The sequence below is a fragment of the Takifugu rubripes genome, chromosome 11 (assembly GCF_901000725.2).
Source record: "Takifugu rubripes chromosome 11, fTakRub1.2, whole genome shotgun sequence".
NCBI classification, from domain to species: Eukaryota; Metazoa; Chordata; class Actinopteri; order Tetraodontiformes; family Tetraodontidae; genus Takifugu; species Takifugu rubripes.
The window spans coordinates 15,011,059-15,026,820 of NC_042295.1; the positions used below are offsets into that span (position 1 = coordinate 15,011,059).

The following is a 15,762-nucleotide window of genomic DNA, read 5'->3' on the forward strand; positions in this document are numbered from 1 at the left end:
CTGTCACCGAAGGCACCTTCACAGTCTGTCGGAAACAAGAGTTTTATCGTGAACCGATTTCTAGTCAGGCACCACTCTAGTCAGCTACTACCTGCCGGAGAGGTCCTTTTCTTTTAGGCTAGCGTGGATTAGCTTTCATCATGCCGACTGTTGGGGTAAAACGGGATCTCCTCTTCCAAGCTTTGGGTCGAACATATAGTAAGTAATACCAAATAACATCGTACACATATGACTGCGTTGTCTTGTCTGTTGTAAAAGGTTTATTTAGCTCCATTATGTGGAAGAGTACTTTACAGCCTTGTCCTGTTAGCCTCTCGGCTAACGAGTTGGGAACTTCTCCCTTCCTACTTTGACTATGTATTTTGGAATGTAAGTTATATTAATAATGATATTTACATTTATTTGGTGTGATTTAGTAAATATTGCAATTGTAAAATGCTCTCAATTACTTCAGTGACATCTCGGTGCAGGATGTCAACGTGATTACATCATTTCTCCCGGCATCTGCCATTTAAATCTAACCAATGTGCAGTAAGAGCAGCACTATTGTAGCCATCAACGATTGGATGCTTGGCAATATGGAACGGGGCATTTATTAAAAACGGTACTATACAAGAGTATTAATAACTGTGTCTTTCCCTGCTTTATAGCTGACGAAGAGTTTGACGAGCTGTGCTTTGAGTTCGGACTGGAGCTCGATGAAATTGTGAGTCATTAGTCTTAAATATGCGTCTCAGTCCTCAAATTACTGTTAAAATTTAGTATGAGTTCATGTACAGTAGTCGTAGTAGTATTATTTGCTAACTGTATACTGTCAGGCGGATTTCCATAGTTAGGGTTAGGGTTAAAGGTCTTCTGTATAAAACCCTGCTGACTCGCCTCTTACCTTTTCACAGACCTCTGAGAAGGAGATAATTAGCAAAGAGAAGGGTGACTGCAAAGCATCGGGAGCATCTGAGGTCATTCTCTATAAGATCGATGTGCCAGCTAATCGCTATGACCTCTTATGTCTGGAGGGGTTGGTCCGTGGGATGCAGGTCTTCAAAAACAAGTAAGTACAGTCTTTCAATGAAAAAGTAACACACTTTTTGTGGATGATGGTATCAGTTGTGTTGCATTTAAAGCTCCATTGTGGTTATATTTAGTTGAGCTGCTGTGACTCTTGCGTTGCAGGATGGAGGCCCCTCGCTACAGACGCGTGGGCCCGGCCCGTGGGCAGCCTCAGAGGCTGGTTATTACGAAGGACGTGAGTGGTTCCGTCGCGTCGCCGACGATGGGATTAGCTTTTGATGGCAATCCAAAGTCGGTTTGATCACAGTGAATGTTTGTTGCTGTGGGCAGACAGCAGCAGTGCGACCGTACGCTGTGGCAGCGGTGTTGAGAGACATCACCTTCACACAGGAGCGATACGACAGCTTCATCGAGCTGCAGGAGAAACTCCATCAGAACATCTGCAGGTGGGCCCAGTAGTTTGGAATTTGAACGTGTTTAGACCAAAAACACCAGGTGAAGGCTGAAGACAGCGTAGATAACGGATGTTCTCATTTTATTTGCAGGAGGAGAACCCTGGTGGCCATTGGGACCCATGATCTGGACACCATATCCGGTCCTTTCACATTCACAGCCAAACCACCTGCAGACATCAGCTTCAAACCCCTAAACCAGACTAAAGAGTTCACTGCTGTCCAGCTGATGAGCCTCTACAAGGTAAAGGATGAACTCCCTCGTGGAATAGAAACCTGTTCAACAGGTGTTATAACGTTGCTGTTCTGACAGGCAGACAATCACCTGAAGCACTTCCTTCATATTATTGAAGACAGGCCTGTGTACCCTGTCATCTACGACAGCAACGGCGTCGTTCTGTCCATGCCTCCCATCATCAATGGTTGGTACTTTGGCTCTGTTTTTCCCAACACAATTGTCGCTTTATCGCCTCTTGTGAATTTATTTATTCGCCTTTTTTCAGGGGACCATTCAAAAATTACCCTAAAGACAAAGAACGTGTTTATCGAGTGCACGGCCACAGATCTGACCAAGGTAGAACCGAGGCGAAGGACCATTGCGTGCGTTGTTAGATGCTTCTATCAGACCAATAACTGAGCGTTTGTCTCCAGGCGAAGGTTGTGTTGGACATGATGGTCACCATGTTCAGCGAGTATTGTTCACAGCCCTTCACGTAAGTTAAACAATCCTGGCAGTGAGGGTTATTTCAGCCTTACTGTTGGTGACCTTTTCACTATTACAGTGATGTCACAAGATCTGTTTCCATCGTTCCTCCGTGTTATTTTGGTCTATTTTAACCCAGTTACAGACTCGGTGGTGTAACTATTACAGACCCCTGGTGGCTGAAACGAATCGGTTGATGGTGACGTTTCTCCTGTCCCTCACTCTTTCAGGGTGGAGGAGGCTGAGGTGGTGTCTCCAGATGGCCAGATCTACAAATATCCAGTACTGTGGCCATTCTATGCGCAATGATATTGTCTGTTTTTCTTTGTCTTCCGTCTTCTAAAGTCCCTGCTCCTATTCCCTGGTTTGTATTTAAGGAGTTGGCCTACAGGAAAGAGAAGCTTTCCGGACAGTTGATCAATAAGAAAATCGGCATTAGGTGAGTGCAACAAAACGCGGGTAAAAATGTTTAAAACCCTTTCATAGCGGTCGTCTGTTTCCCTCAGCGAGTCAACGGAGAGGATCGCCCAGTTGCTGACTAGGATGTGCCTGCTGTCCCACCCCACCGGCGTGGGGGATGAGATCGAGGTCGAGATCCCGCCCACTCGCTCGGACGTCATCCACGCCTGCGACATCGTCGAGGATGCCGCCATGGCCTACGGATTCAACAACATCACCCGCACCATCCCTCGCACCTACACCATAGCTAACCAGGTAGCCGCTGACCTGTGCCAACGGGTCTGCCTGACACCAAGTGTGTGCTCTGATGAAATGTTTCTATTTTCAGTTTCCATTGAATAAACTCACAGAGCTGATGAGGCAGGAAATGGCGGCTGCAGGATTTACAGAAGCTCTCAACTTTGCTTTGGTAAGAAAAACACAATACAAACAATGTTTTTGGCAAGATGGCGGCAACATAGGCTGGCAAACTTTTTTTTCCTCTCAAGTGTTCTCAAGAAGATATTTCAGACAAGCTTGGAAAGAAGATTGCAGACACCAAAGCAGTGCATATTTCCAACCCCAAGACTGCTGAGTTCCAGGTAAATAAATCTGGATTCTTTTGTTCAGAGCTGCCCAGAAATTGCAAAAACACTATTTTTGTACACAATAAATCAACTAATTTCTAGGTTTTGTCAATTTTCATAGCTTTAGCTTAGGAGCAGCTCTTGAAATGTACACATTCATACAAACATGGCAGCGGAGAAGATCTAAACATTACACACTTTGTCCTGGAGGGGGCGCTCCTTCACAAAAGATTGTCCTAAACCTGATCGTTGTGCCACCACTAGGTGGCGCGCACCTCTTTATTGCCCGGCCTGTTGAAAACCATTGCTGCCAACAGGAAGATGCCTCTTCCTCTCAAACTCTTCGAGATATCTGACGTGGTGCTGAAGGATGAAACGAAAGGTGACTGTCTGTATAGAATGATTGGGGAAAGGTATTATCCTTTCAAACTTCCAAGATGTTTACTTGTGTGGAAGTGTGGCACTCGCATTTACCTTAAATTTAATCAAAGTTGTATGGTTTAGCCCTGTTTCAGTGTTGCCAACACTGTCATTACCTGTTTCCACAAACCAGATGTGGGCGCCAGGAACTGCAGGCGCTTGTCTGCCATTTACTACAACAAGAACCCGGGCTTTGAGGTGATTCACGGCCTGCTGGACCGGACCATGCAGCTTCTGGAGGTGAAGCTTGGACGGGGGGACGGCTACCACATCCAGGCAGCAGATGGTAAGAACAGTTGACTGCAGCAGCAGAGGGTAGGTCACAGGATCATATTTAAGAGCTGGGAAAAATCCCAGTGAGGCATTATAAAAAGCCCTAGTTTGGTTATCCTCGCCATGCTGGTGAACAAATAAATCTGCGTGCGTCTAATTGAATAGTCTTAAACTGGGAGGAGGGCCTACAGGGTTGCGATTGGTCGTGTGATCGCTCTGGCAATGGAGGGTTGCGAAATCTCCGCTGTGCTGTTTTCAAGTTGTCAAATATGTTTGTGGTGTGTTGGAATCCATCTGTAATGACATCGGCCACAAACATTAGCCCTGCGTTATCCACTGTGTACTGTGGTTTGGTTAAATTACTGTAATTCAGCATCTGGAGAGCATTTCTCCCACCACTTTATCTACCATTCCTCCTCTTCTGAAGCCTTCTCTCCACGGGGGCTTTTTTAATAACCCCGATTCTTACAGCTTTCCAATAGATTCCTGGAGTGCATCACGATTCACAGGTTTGATTTAGTCTCAGATCATGTTGCCTGTTGGTGCTTTGAACCATTGTGGAGTTTTGAATGTGCGTTGTAGCCAGAAGAGTTCAGGGAATCGACAACAAAGGCTTGTTTACGCACGCATGCGCAGCAAGTTAGCACCGATGCGCTCTGGGACGCTGGTATGTCATTGATCACTGGTCCGGCATCTCTTTGATCACTGACGATCAAAGGTTCCACGAGCTAATTTCAGAGATCTCCACTCTGTGAGTGATGAAACTCATCTGTGCAGCAGCGCACGTGTTTTAGTGCTCGTGATCAAGACCGTTGCGTCAGGATTGGGTCTGTTCCCACTGTCATCACACATGATCCAGCAATGTCAGCGCTGATAAACAATCAGAAGAGTCCGTCCTCAGGCTCCCTGACGTCACCTGGAGCTTCTCCGTGCTGCAATCTCCTTTACTCTGATCTTCAGCTGGCGGGCGTCAAGGTCACACGCTGCAGAGCTCCGACTCCCATTCAGACTGCAAATCAATGAGCTCAAATATCAGCAAATGGGCTCAGGGTGGGGGGGGGGGAGGGGAGAAGGAGGCGTGAGCGTGTGGTGAGTCTGCAGTGTGGGAGAGTGCAAGGGAGTCACGTGGGATTCTGCAGTAGTGAGGAGGAAGACGGGTTGCACCGTCACCCCCCCCCCCCCTCGGTGCTGAGACTGTCCGTCTAAGGGGAGAACACAGAGGCATTACGCAGTGCCCCCCCCTCCACCACCGCCACACACAGGCTTTGCGCCATTCGCCTAATGTGCACGCACACGTCAGCGTGTCTTTAACCCCATTACAGTGTCACGGCCCCCCCCGGCCCAGCTGCTCACCTGACTCGCACACATTCGCAGGAGGTGTCAATCAGCCGGGCGGAACGCCGCCGCAGACGAGGGAGGGGGGCGGCTGTGGGAGCGCGGGTCAGCTTAGGTTCCTCCACTCAGCAGGTTGGGAGGCACGAAATAATGAGTGCGGGGATCAGGAAGGGAGGAAGAGACCACTTAAGAGACAGATGTCCACGTTCCACTTAACAACTGTGTCCAAAGCCAGGGCTCTATTCCTGCCCCATTAGGTAAAGGGAACATCTTCCCTTCCCAAATTGCCCAAAGTGTCGGCCATTATGCATTTTATTATAATGTAGATTTCAATTTGCCCTTATTTACCTGTGATGTCTTTAAGTTTTAAACAACTGATGCCCAAAGCAACTTACAGTTCATGCTCCTTTCAGTGTGGGGGGGGGGGGGATCTAGAAACCACTGGATTAACGCCCATATTAACCTTCTCTGGAGCTTTTATTGCTGTATTTACTGAAATAGTAAATGTAATGTGCCATTCTGGCCTTTAAAAAGCCGTTTTTCCATGTAAAACGAAAGTGCAGGATTCTTATCGACTGGCTAGTTATTTTTATGGTTGCCATGGCATCCTGCCGGTGGTACACGAACGTGACGTGGGAGTCCATTAGAGCACGCCAAATTAAATCCAACTTTGAAGGTGAGAGGTTACAAGCAGCTCTGTCCCGACTTCATCTTGGTGAAAGTTACCGATTCGTCTTCCACAAAAGTGACACGCGTGTTTTGGAAGCCTTCCTCCGTCCAGACTGAACATCAGAGCAGTGGGCTCTGGAACCCATTAGCAAAACAGCGTGGGAAGAAGCAGCGGTCTCTGGGAAAAGCCGTATCTGTGTGTGTGTGTGGAGCTGTCGTTATGGAAACACATCTATCTTGGTAAATGACCAACAAGTCCATCATTCTGTCTGCCTACATGTCTTTAATGAAGTGAGCAGAAGCCTCGTGTGTCTTCAGCTCCTCTTGGTTCCGGGGCTTTTTTACTCCTGCAGGACTGAATTAACTGTGACTCAGGCAGCAGATTCTGACCCAGCTTCTTCATCTAAACAATCTCTGCTGTTTCCCTGTCAGATGCAAAAAGGAAGCACTATTTCCTGGAGTTTTAACTGGAGTTAACGCGGTTGAGTGGCATTTTTCCTGTCGATAATTGATGGTTGCTATCTAACGTGGATAACTAATTTCTCATTTCTGTTCCCATTCAGACTCCACCTTTTTCCCGGGTCGCTGTGCGGAGATATTCGTTCAGGGGAAGAGCGTCGGGCGTCTCGGAGTCATCCACCCGGACGTCATCACCCGCTTCGAGCTGAACATGCCCTGCTCGGCCCTGGAGTTGGACATCGAACCTTTCCTGTGACTGACACTTTCTATTCTTCATGCTCCCTGCTGGTTAAAGTCGGCGCCTCGTTAACGCTCTCGCCTTTGCTCTTCCAGTGGTCGCGCTGCTGAAACCAGCCTCACCAATGAAGTCCCCATGCAGGAAGTCGTCAAGCGCAGGTTTCCTGTCAAAGAAGAGTCCTCGCAGGCCCCGCCTTCCTGCCCCGCCTCCACCAAAACTGTGTTTGGCGACATGAGCACACCAGTTGGCCTCAAAGCTCTCAACGAGTTCCTGGCGGACAGAAGCTATATGGAGGGCTTCTGGGCGTCCCAGGCTGACACCTCAGTGTTTGACTCCCTCCCTGTGGCTCCGTCACCAACACTCTGCCACCTGCGGCGTTGGTATAACCACATCAAGTCTCTCCAGGCTGAACGAGGCAGCCTACCGTCAGCCAAGACCCAGTTTGTCCTTCACGATGCCTCAGGAAACGACGCCAGCGACGACGACATCGACCTCTTTGGCTCGGAGGGCGAGGAAGAGGCCGCGGAGGCGGCGAGAGTGAAGGAGCAGCGCCTGGCCGAATACGCCGCCAAGAAATCCAAGAAGCCAGCTCTCATCGCCAAGTCCTCCATCCTGCTGGACGTCAAGCCGTGGGACGACGAGACCGATATGAAGAAGCTGGAGGAATGTGTTCGCAGCGTCAGCATGGAGGGGCTGCTGTGGGGACAGTCCAAGCTGGTCCCCGTAGGCTACGGCATCAAGAAGCTCCAGATCGGCTGCGTGGTGGAGGACGATAAGGTGGGCACCGACGTGCTGGAGGAGGCCATCACCGCCTTCGAGGATCACGTGCAGTCTGTCGACGTGGCCGCCTTCAACAAGATCTGAATCCCCGAGGGATTCGGCGATGGGACCATCCCACATGCTTTTGTTGACTTTGTTGCTGAGTCTGCGATCAACATGTGAAGCTCAGGTTCATTTGTACACTAAAGCCTGATGGAGGGTTGTCAGGAGAAATAAATCCATCCCAGCTTTTGAGTGTCTTTTCTGCCGTGTGTTTGTCAACTGCAGGCCTTCATCACGACTCTCGTCCCTCCTGCAGACGCTACGAACGTCCAAAAGATGCTGTAAGCGTCCATGAACGGTAAAGCAGATGCTGAGAGCAGAATAAGGCAAACATTGGATCATTCCTGTGTTTATAGCATCTGCACATCACAGGATCATGCTTTTGGCTGTACAATTTCAACAGGGTTCAACTTGGGATCAAACTGTACCAACGTCACGGCCGAGCACAACAACATTGTTTACAGCTAGCTCAGTTAAATGTACATTTAACAATAAATCCTCGTCCTTATCTATGAAATTAATGTTAAAATGCAATCGCATATACATTGAAATGGTCCATCTCTTTGGGTCGTGTGTGAAGGTCATGACAGCCCCAGCAGGACGAAGATCCTGTTGACCAGTATGGAGTTGACAAGTCCAACAGCCGTGTACGTGACAAACTTATAGGGCACTTCGATCTCCTTCCTCCTCCTGGCGCTGCTGTCGTTTCTGGGCACTTTGTACCAGGCGTACAGCACCCGCAGGCTCAGCGTTTTCACCACCTGACGGGTTCCCACTAACGCCAACACCCCCACCAGGAAACGAGCGGCGCCCCACGCCAGAGCGTGCAGCGTCAGGGTGGGCAAAGGGGCGGGCAAGGGCCCCCCAGGCTCAATAGTGGGCCCCAGCCGCTCGCTCACCCAGTACCCGGCGAAGCACCCGCCGCCTGCTCCGAGAATGGTGGTGGTATCCCCCCGCGTGGTGCTGTAGTGGCCCAGGTCCGGGTACGTGTAGCTCAGGAAGAGCGGCAGCATCAGGCCCACGGCCGGGGAGAGGGGGCTGCTGAGCTGGAACTGGTCGATGGCCTCCCAGTAGGGGTAAGTGAGGAGGATGAGGACGGCTGAGAGCAGAACGCCTGAGATCACGTCCTGAAAGCAGGACCAGAAGATGCTTTAACGTGAGCACTGCGCGATTTTGAGGTTACTTTTATAGTGACTGGGAAGTCCGGAACAGTGTGAACTGACAAATCCTGGACAATTGAATGTCTCGTCCGTGTGCTACGTATGATATGTGCTGCCAACTGTCTGCGTTCTTTTTTTCAGATGGCGTTCTGGAGATTAGCCAAGAGCTACGGAGCAAGATGAGCAGATTAGCAAGGTCAATGCAGGAGTTTCCCATATCACAGAGGTGGTTAGGTTACCGTGGAAACTCGTAACTGCTGTTTAAGAGATTAGGATTAGAAAAGGACACCGCGTGATTGTCATCTCTATAAGTTCTACATTCTGGAAGAGCGCGTATAAAGTTCTGGTCTAAACAAAAGTTTAGAAAGATTGATTTTTTAATATATGAAGTCCAACTTTTTAAATATTTATAAATGAATTTCCCCCCCAAAAACCTTTGCTTCAGAGTGGAGCTGCCAGGATTTAATAACTTAAAAATGTACGGAAACATGAAAATATGCATTATTAATCCAGCGCGGGGCTAAAAAGCTGCAATGTGCACGTGTCGGGAATCCTTTACCAGCACTGAGTGCATCCCTGTGTAGAGGCGGCTCAGGCTCACCAAGGACGACATCGTCACGGCGACCATCAGGCCCACCTGGAACGGAAACTGAGACGCGGAAACACAGACTGGGATCAGTGATTGTCCGGACAAACCTGACTGGGCGGAATGGGACCACGTGCCCCAAATTCCCCCTCCTGGAACATCTCTGGACCACGGTTTCTTCCCTGTTTGTTTCTGATCCAATCCTTCATTCATTAATCCTCCGGATGACGACACTGACCTGTCACGTGCTTCTACGCTCCATCCTCTCCTTCACCTACAGCGGCAGGTCCCCCCCCCCCCCCCCTCCATTTCAATAACAGTGAGAAGAGAGGGCTTGTGCATTCATTCACCTCCCCCTCCCCTGCTTCCCTCCTCTGCCCTTTTTTCCTGTGTCTTTTCCTGTCTTTTTTTGCAGCTGGAAGCCTATTCACTGGTAGTTCATGAAGAGAAGGTTTTTTTTTTCTCCTGAATGGGTCACAAAGGATGCCGGGGACAGGAGGGGGTCACTCTGTGATTGACTGTCGCGACCCCTGACCTGCTTCGGGAACTGGGCGAGTTGCCCCGAGGCCTTTTAACTATTGAGGAGCCGAGGCTGCAGCCTGCTACTCCTCTATAGCTGTGCACGCCCTTTTCTTTTGGGGTCCCATGAGGAATGTTGGGCTGAATCTTACTGTACGTCTCGATGATTTTCTTGACCGTATGAAGGCAAATCATCAAACTGGCCGAGACAGTGTTTGGCTTTTGCTCTATAACGTGTCGGTTGAGTAAAGCAGCACATGAGTGAGCCGCTGACAGGTTTATTGACTAAAGCGAGGAAGCGTCGGGAGGAGGAGGAGGGAGGGGGAGAGTTGGACTGACAGTCATTGACTCGGTGGAGTCCATCAGAAAGGCTCGACGGGTGTGGCGGATGGTGACTGATGATGACTGCTGACCCCGCCCCTCCGGGACCATTGTCCAACAGCTCAGTCAGGATGCTGTGATGGACAGCGGAGCCACTCCCACCGTCCCACTCAGCTACCTGAGGAACCGCTGCCATCTACAGGCTCCCCCTGACCCGAATGAGGCCACATTCATTCAGCAGTTCACTTGGATCGGCCAATTTTCGCCAACCTGAAAGGGCAGCCGTCCTCCTGACTAAATGGCAGCATAATTAACCTGCTAATGAGCTGCCTAATGACTGTCCCAACGTACCCTTCTCATTTATACCGGAGGTGTTAAGAGCACCGTTTGCACTGTTGACGTGAGGTAATTACCAGCACAGCACAGACAAAACATACAACACAAGTCAAATTAAAGCTTTAAACTTCTCAATTAGTGCACGTGGACTGGTGTGCAGCTCACCTGGAACCTGGATTGAGCACTAAGCAGGACCGTGAAGGAGATGGCGGTGGCCGCCATGGCGTGGGTGGAGGGCAGTCCGTACTCTACGTCAACGCGCGTCTCCAGCTTGACCACAGGGGGCGACGGCGGACGGGGCAGCTTCAGCAAGTCCTTCATCAACTGGCCGATGTACATCACCATCTGGCAGAGGGCAGATCAGGCAGATGTTGGCTGGCTGGTAGGTTGAGCAGATGAAAGCATGCTGAAGAATGTGTGCAAATCTAGTCAACATGGTCTTGAGGCGGATGCTTTTCTGTTGCAACTCAACCTTAAAGGAAGTCGCATTATTGGCAGCCACAAGATTACAGCATTTTCACAATGCCACATAAAACCGAACACAAGCTGGACTGTAGTGAAAGATTAACAAAAAAAAACAACCCCAAAGCTAAAGACAGAGAAATATGATGACAAAATAATGAGTAGAGGAAGTCTAATCCTGAGTAGACGATGCTCAAGATCTAATCTTACACCCTCATAATTAAGTCATGACTCTGCTGCTCATGTAAAATAAAGGATGGCGAGCTACAGTGGCAAGAGCAGACACTGCAGTCATATAATAAAAAAAGCTATTGTGGGGGAGGGAGATAGGGGGGGTCTGGGGTTGCCAGCACTGCGAACGATGATGGCTGCTGGCGTGGCGGCACACTCAGGGCAAAAAGCGCCCGGTAGATGTGTGTGTGCGAGGGGTGTATTTGTGTGTACACCCCCCTTCTGAAAGTGCTGCCCCTTCTCTTCTAAGAGATCCCTGCGGTCCTGGCAGGGGCAGCCTGCTCCGGCTTCAGGTTTATTTAAAGCTCCTCCTTGTATATTTAATGAACGGCTGTCTTGGCGAGGCGGCTGGCAGGCAGCGTGGAGAAGGAGAGCAGGATGCTAATGTGTGTGTTTAAGGGAGAGAATGGAGAGGGTGTTATTACCATCTCCACTGTAATCAGGAGATTCTTGTTACCGGAGCAAGTGAGGAAAAACTGCTCTTATTGGGGCAACTTGTGCAGGAAGTTGAACTTGTTTCTGTCCTATGCTTAATGTCTTGTTGACGGATGCAGGGTATATAACAATAAACCCATTTGTACGCACGCCACCCGCTCTGCTCCCCACGCCACCATGAATGTGCCAACCAGCGCCGGCTCACATGATACGATACCCTCGCCCCACCCCTGGCAACACCGCCAACACAAACAGTCATATTCCAGTGGCTCTCATTAGTCCCACCAAAGAGCTGACCCAGAATCAGCCCAGTCACATTAGGGCAAAGCTAAAAGACATGTCAAGACACACAGTTGTGTCAGAGTGTACGACCGGATATGGCGTTGGACTTTGGCCTGTCAACATGTGGAGCCCAGCAGCTGTGATTGGCCCGCGTGCGTGTGTGTGCATATTAAAGCCCTGATTGGATTTCTTTTCAGCGGTCCTAGAAAATACTGTGTTCAGGGCAAATGTCAATAAAGTTGCGTTCTTCTGAATGGCCAATAGCAACACCACAGGCTGCAGTCAGAACCACAACAACCTCGGGAATGATGAAAGAGAGCCAATAAACACCCACGTTAGCCCATATATGGCAGTTTGCTTTAAATCCGTACGTAGATTAATATTAGCAGGACAGGAACAGCCTAGAGGTTAGGACTTCTAATGGGTCTGGGTGGCTAGGATTCAAATCCAGTTATTCCCTCTGGAATAGCTTTAGCAGAATATTGTTGCCTTTAATCATAGATAATATAGTATAATAATAATAGCACAATACTCAATTAGCCAGCAACGTTATTTCAAACGACTCTGCATCCTTCAATCATCCTCACCCAGCTTTAATCTTCACACAAGGCAGCTACCACTTTCTTTCTAGACTAGATAATTAATCTAAACAAAGTTTAAATGATACTTGAGCATCCCAGTGACCTGCCATCCTGGCTCCCACTCGCCATAGCATTCCAAGCTAAGTGCTTTTGTCCTGGATGAGACCGGAACACTCATTCAGCTGTACCAAGGTCATCTCTGTTAGCCACCCAGGTGACCCGCCTGTCTTCGGAGCCCTCCGTCTATGCTAACGAGCCCAGTAGGTGTGTGACTTGCACCTGCGCCACAGCAGTGCGGCCCATATGGTTAATGACTGAAATGTTCCCTAAGCCAACCAAAGTCACACCTCAAATTAGTGCAACGAATTTTTGAAGGACAAAAAGGTTTGTTTGCTCACAGGTCTCACTTTGAATATTTCACTCAGTTGCATTCTCTCTCTCTCTCTCTCGCTCTCTCTCTCGCTCTCTCTCTCGCTCTCTCTCTCTATGTCTCTCTCTCAGTGAACCTTGGATAACTCTAGCAGCACAATGGCAGGATGCTATTAGAATTTAAAAGTGTGGGGTGAGAAGCCCCCGGGGGCTGACAGACCGAATGGTCAGAACCAGAGAGAGAGAAAGCTCGGAGCGCTCACAGGGCCAATAAAACACACCGCTGGTAGAGCGGGGGGGAGGGGAGCTCGGAGGAAAGCTGGTAATGTCTAACTAGAAGGAGGGCAATGAGCGTGTTTAGCAGGCCAGGGACGTGCAAGCATGTGTGTGTGTGTGTGTGTTGGTGTTTACGTGTGCATGAAAGGAGTTCACACAGAGGCCTGGTGCAGCCAGGATGCCAAGAGTGATATTTCTTTACCCTGAGGGGCCAAAAAAGAGGTTCAGACACAGGGCACCCATCTAGTGCTCAGGGCTAGGACACAAAGGGCACCAAAACAGGCAGATCAGAACACAAAGTGGAAAAGAGAGGGGGGAATATGGGGTCTGTGCCCGTCTGCGTCTTCAGAAGTGTCAAAGGGACCACGGCTGGGATCATAGTTGACATGTTTTCAGGGCCCCTGGTGGCCCCGTGCTTTACTATTTAAAGATAAACATCTAAAGGGAGATACTGGCTGGCCTCTTCCACTGAAGGGTCCTCATGTGTGGCCTCTGTCTATGTCGGGGGCCCCGGTCTGGTTGGCCCTGGTCGTCCACTGGCCTGGGGACATATGGGTGGACATGGCGGTGTCATAGACAGGTCACTGGTGGGGGGGGGGGAGAGGATGAAAGGAGGTTGAAAGGTGAAGAAAGGGAGGAGAAGAGAGGTGCGATTGTGGACCCAAAAGACTGGAGACTTGGATTTCTGGTGTCCTGGCACTGACCCCCCGCCCCCCCCCACACACACACACACACTTTCACTCTCTCCAGCTGTGACCTACAGTCCACATGTTGACCAGGCGTCGGCAGAGGAATGGGTCCAGGTTCCAGTGGATGCAAGGCAAGCAGGTGATGTAGAAGATCTCGTGTCCCATTCCTGCAGAGAACAGGAAGAGGAAGTGCAGCGGCCAGTTCCTCACCTCGTAGCGAGGCCGACTGCAGCCCTGCAAACACAAACACAAAATAGTGAGCAGCAGATGGTAATGGGGGGTTTGAGCTCAAATCTTTATTAATAGAACAGCCCAATGACCCTGAGCGAAGAGCTAATCACCATCACCGTGCAAGTGTTGATGTGTGATTTTGGTTCTAGGCCTGTTTTTGGAACCTTTTTCACCTTTGAAATTTTAGCTACGGTGCCTCCTGGTGACCAGAAATGTAGAATTTCTGGGTCAGATTTATCACTGAGGAGCAGACTGAGCTTTGGTACCAGAAGGGAAAAAACCAATAACTGGCTCATATAGAGAAGATTCCTGTTTACTAGTTTCCAACTTCAAAACTGAGCGTTGTGTTTTCAGAGCTGTTGTTTGTTTTATCCCGGGGGGGTTTCCATTAACACAAGCTCCATATCATCATAACGGAGCAAGGAGGAAGACGTTGCTCTGAAACCTTCGAGCCACAGCTGAACTGAACATCTTCCACTTCACAGAAACGGCCTCTGGTCAGATGGAACAAAAACGGAACTGTTTCTCCACAATGTTATCATTGTGTTCTGAAAGAAGATGGAAAACACCGTCCCGAGAGTGGCGCAGCGGGCCGGGGGCCGGAGCACGAAGGAGACACAAATATGTGGACGATATCAGGAGATGGTTGTCAGTCCAATCCACCTCAATGACCCAAAGTTGTGTCAATATGTTTTAAAGACAACGGATCCAATGTGGAGTCCCAGACCCAGAAAATGTAAAACATCCCACACAGCGCGTCATTGTGCAGCGGCGGCGCCTGACAGGAGCCTCATTAAAGCCGGTCCCACCTTGTCCTCTTAACTGTCAGAACACTGGGCTTCTGTCTGTCTGTCTGTCTGTTGGCAGGATCTGTTCCTAACCTCACACTGACAGCTAATCTGGCTCCCCGGTGGCTTTTAAATCCATCTAATCCGTGCTCTGGTGGTTCATCACATCCTTGACAATTATAATGTAACAAGCACATATTTCCCTGTGCTTTTCTACGCTTCCTGCTCTCCTCTCACCCCGTTACCCCCCTGTCCTCCTCTCAATTCATGTCTAAACTATTATTAAATGTAAATATCTGGCAGTCAGACACTGTGAAAACTGCCTGACAACAACCAGAAGGACTAGAAAAGCCAGTCGCCCTTGGCTTATCTAAACATCTCCCAATAAAGTTCAGACCTTGTTTAGAACAAGCGCTGCCTGGACTGACGTGAATCACACACACACACACACACGCGCACACACACACACACACACACACACACACACACACACACACACACACACACACACACAGATAATGCCACCGTGTGTACTTCCTGGATTCGGAACACACTTACAATAGCTGCGCATCCATTGGCCTCGTTTTGAAAGTTTGAATTGTTATCCTGCTGCTCCCGTTTACCCCCGGGCGGTCCACGTGCTTTGCTGGAACGGCTCGCGGTTCCCGTGGGCGCGTGCGTCGCCCCGCCGTTGCAGTGCGCGCTCTCTACCAAGAAGAGGCCACATCGCTTCTGAAACCGGGCCACGAGCTCCGGGTTCTGCAGGTAGTCCAGGAGCTCCAGTGTTTCAGGTTAAACACACACGCACGCACGCCGGCGCAGGACAGATGCGATCTGACAGACGCACAGGCAGCGACAGGTGCGGCCGCCGCGCGCCAAAGGTATGCAGTGGGGGTGTGGCTACGAGGGTGTCCAACCGGTAATGTGGAATGGGAATGCGTTGGTCCGACCTTTATTCCGGGTGGGGTCGGTGCTATCTGAATCTGAGAGCACCTGTAAATCGCCGCGTGCCTCTGTAGACTCTGACGTCATTATATCCTTCCTGTTTGTTTTTTTGTGTTTGTTTTTTTATGAAATATTTTAAATGTG

At 49.7% G+C, this 15,762-nt stretch overlaps 2 protein-coding genes across 2 annotated transcripts; one reads left to right on the plus strand and one right to left on the minus strand.

The window, feature by feature from the left end:
• The first annotated feature begins 84 nt into the window (after positions 1-84).
• On the plus strand, positions 85-7,597 carry farsb (phenylalanyl-tRNA synthetase subunit beta). Its single transcript, XM_003968750.3, has 18 exons — positions 85-198; positions 651-706; positions 897-1,051; positions 1,174-1,246; positions 1,342-1,457; positions 1,557-1,707; positions 1,777-1,885; positions 1,967-2,037; positions 2,115-2,176; positions 2,397-2,448; positions 2,544-2,605; positions 2,673-2,880; positions 2,954-3,034; positions 3,114-3,206; positions 3,456-3,573; positions 3,745-3,897; positions 6,452-6,599; positions 6,681-7,597. Exons 1-18 carry the CDS (start codon positions 141-143, stop codon positions 7,447-7,449), a joined length of 2,535 nt encoding a protein of 844 aa, XP_003968799.3. The 5' UTR covers positions 85-140; the 3' UTR covers positions 7,450-7,597.
• Positions 7,598-7,743: 146 nt separating this feature from the next.
• On the minus strand, positions 7,744-15,761 carry sgpp2 (sphingosine-1-phosphate phosphatase 2). The gene is made up of 5 exons (XM_011608768.2): positions 15,232-15,761; positions 13,727-13,888; positions 10,495-10,674; positions 9,127-9,216; positions 7,744-8,534 (listed from the first exon to the last, which is right to left on the minus strand). Exons 2-5 carry the CDS (start codon positions 13,817-13,819, stop codon positions 7,989-7,991), a joined length of 909 nt encoding a protein of 302 aa, XP_011607070.2. The 5' UTR covers positions 13,820-13,888; positions 15,232-15,761; the 3' UTR covers positions 7,744-7,988.
• Between the last annotated feature and the right edge of the window lies 1 nt (position 15,762).

Coding starts and splice junctions, on each gene's coding strand:
- sgpp2 (XM_011608768.2), bottom strand. CDS start 13,819: ATGGGACACGAGATCTTCTACATCACCTGCTTGCCTTGCATCCACTGG. Junction 10,675..13,726: donor GCCTGGTCAACATGTGGACT/GTAGGTCACAGC, acceptor GCCCTCTGCCAG/ATGGTGATGTACATCGGCCA. Junction 8,535..9,126: donor CAGGGATGCACTCAGTGCTG/GTAAAGGATTCC, acceptor TCCTGCTTTCAG/GACGTGATCTCAGGCGTTCT.
- farsb (XM_003968750.3), top strand. CDS start 141: ATGCCGACTGTTGGGGTAAAACGGGATCTCCTCTTCCAAGCTTTGGGT. Junction 1,052..1,173: donor ATGCAGGTCTTCAAAAACAA/GTAAGTACAGTC, acceptor CTTGCGTTGCAG/GATGGAGGCCCCTCGCTACA. Junction 2,881..2,953: donor CCTACACCATAGCTAACCAG/GTAGCCGCTGAC, acceptor TTCTATTTTCAG/TTTCCATTGAATAAACTCAC.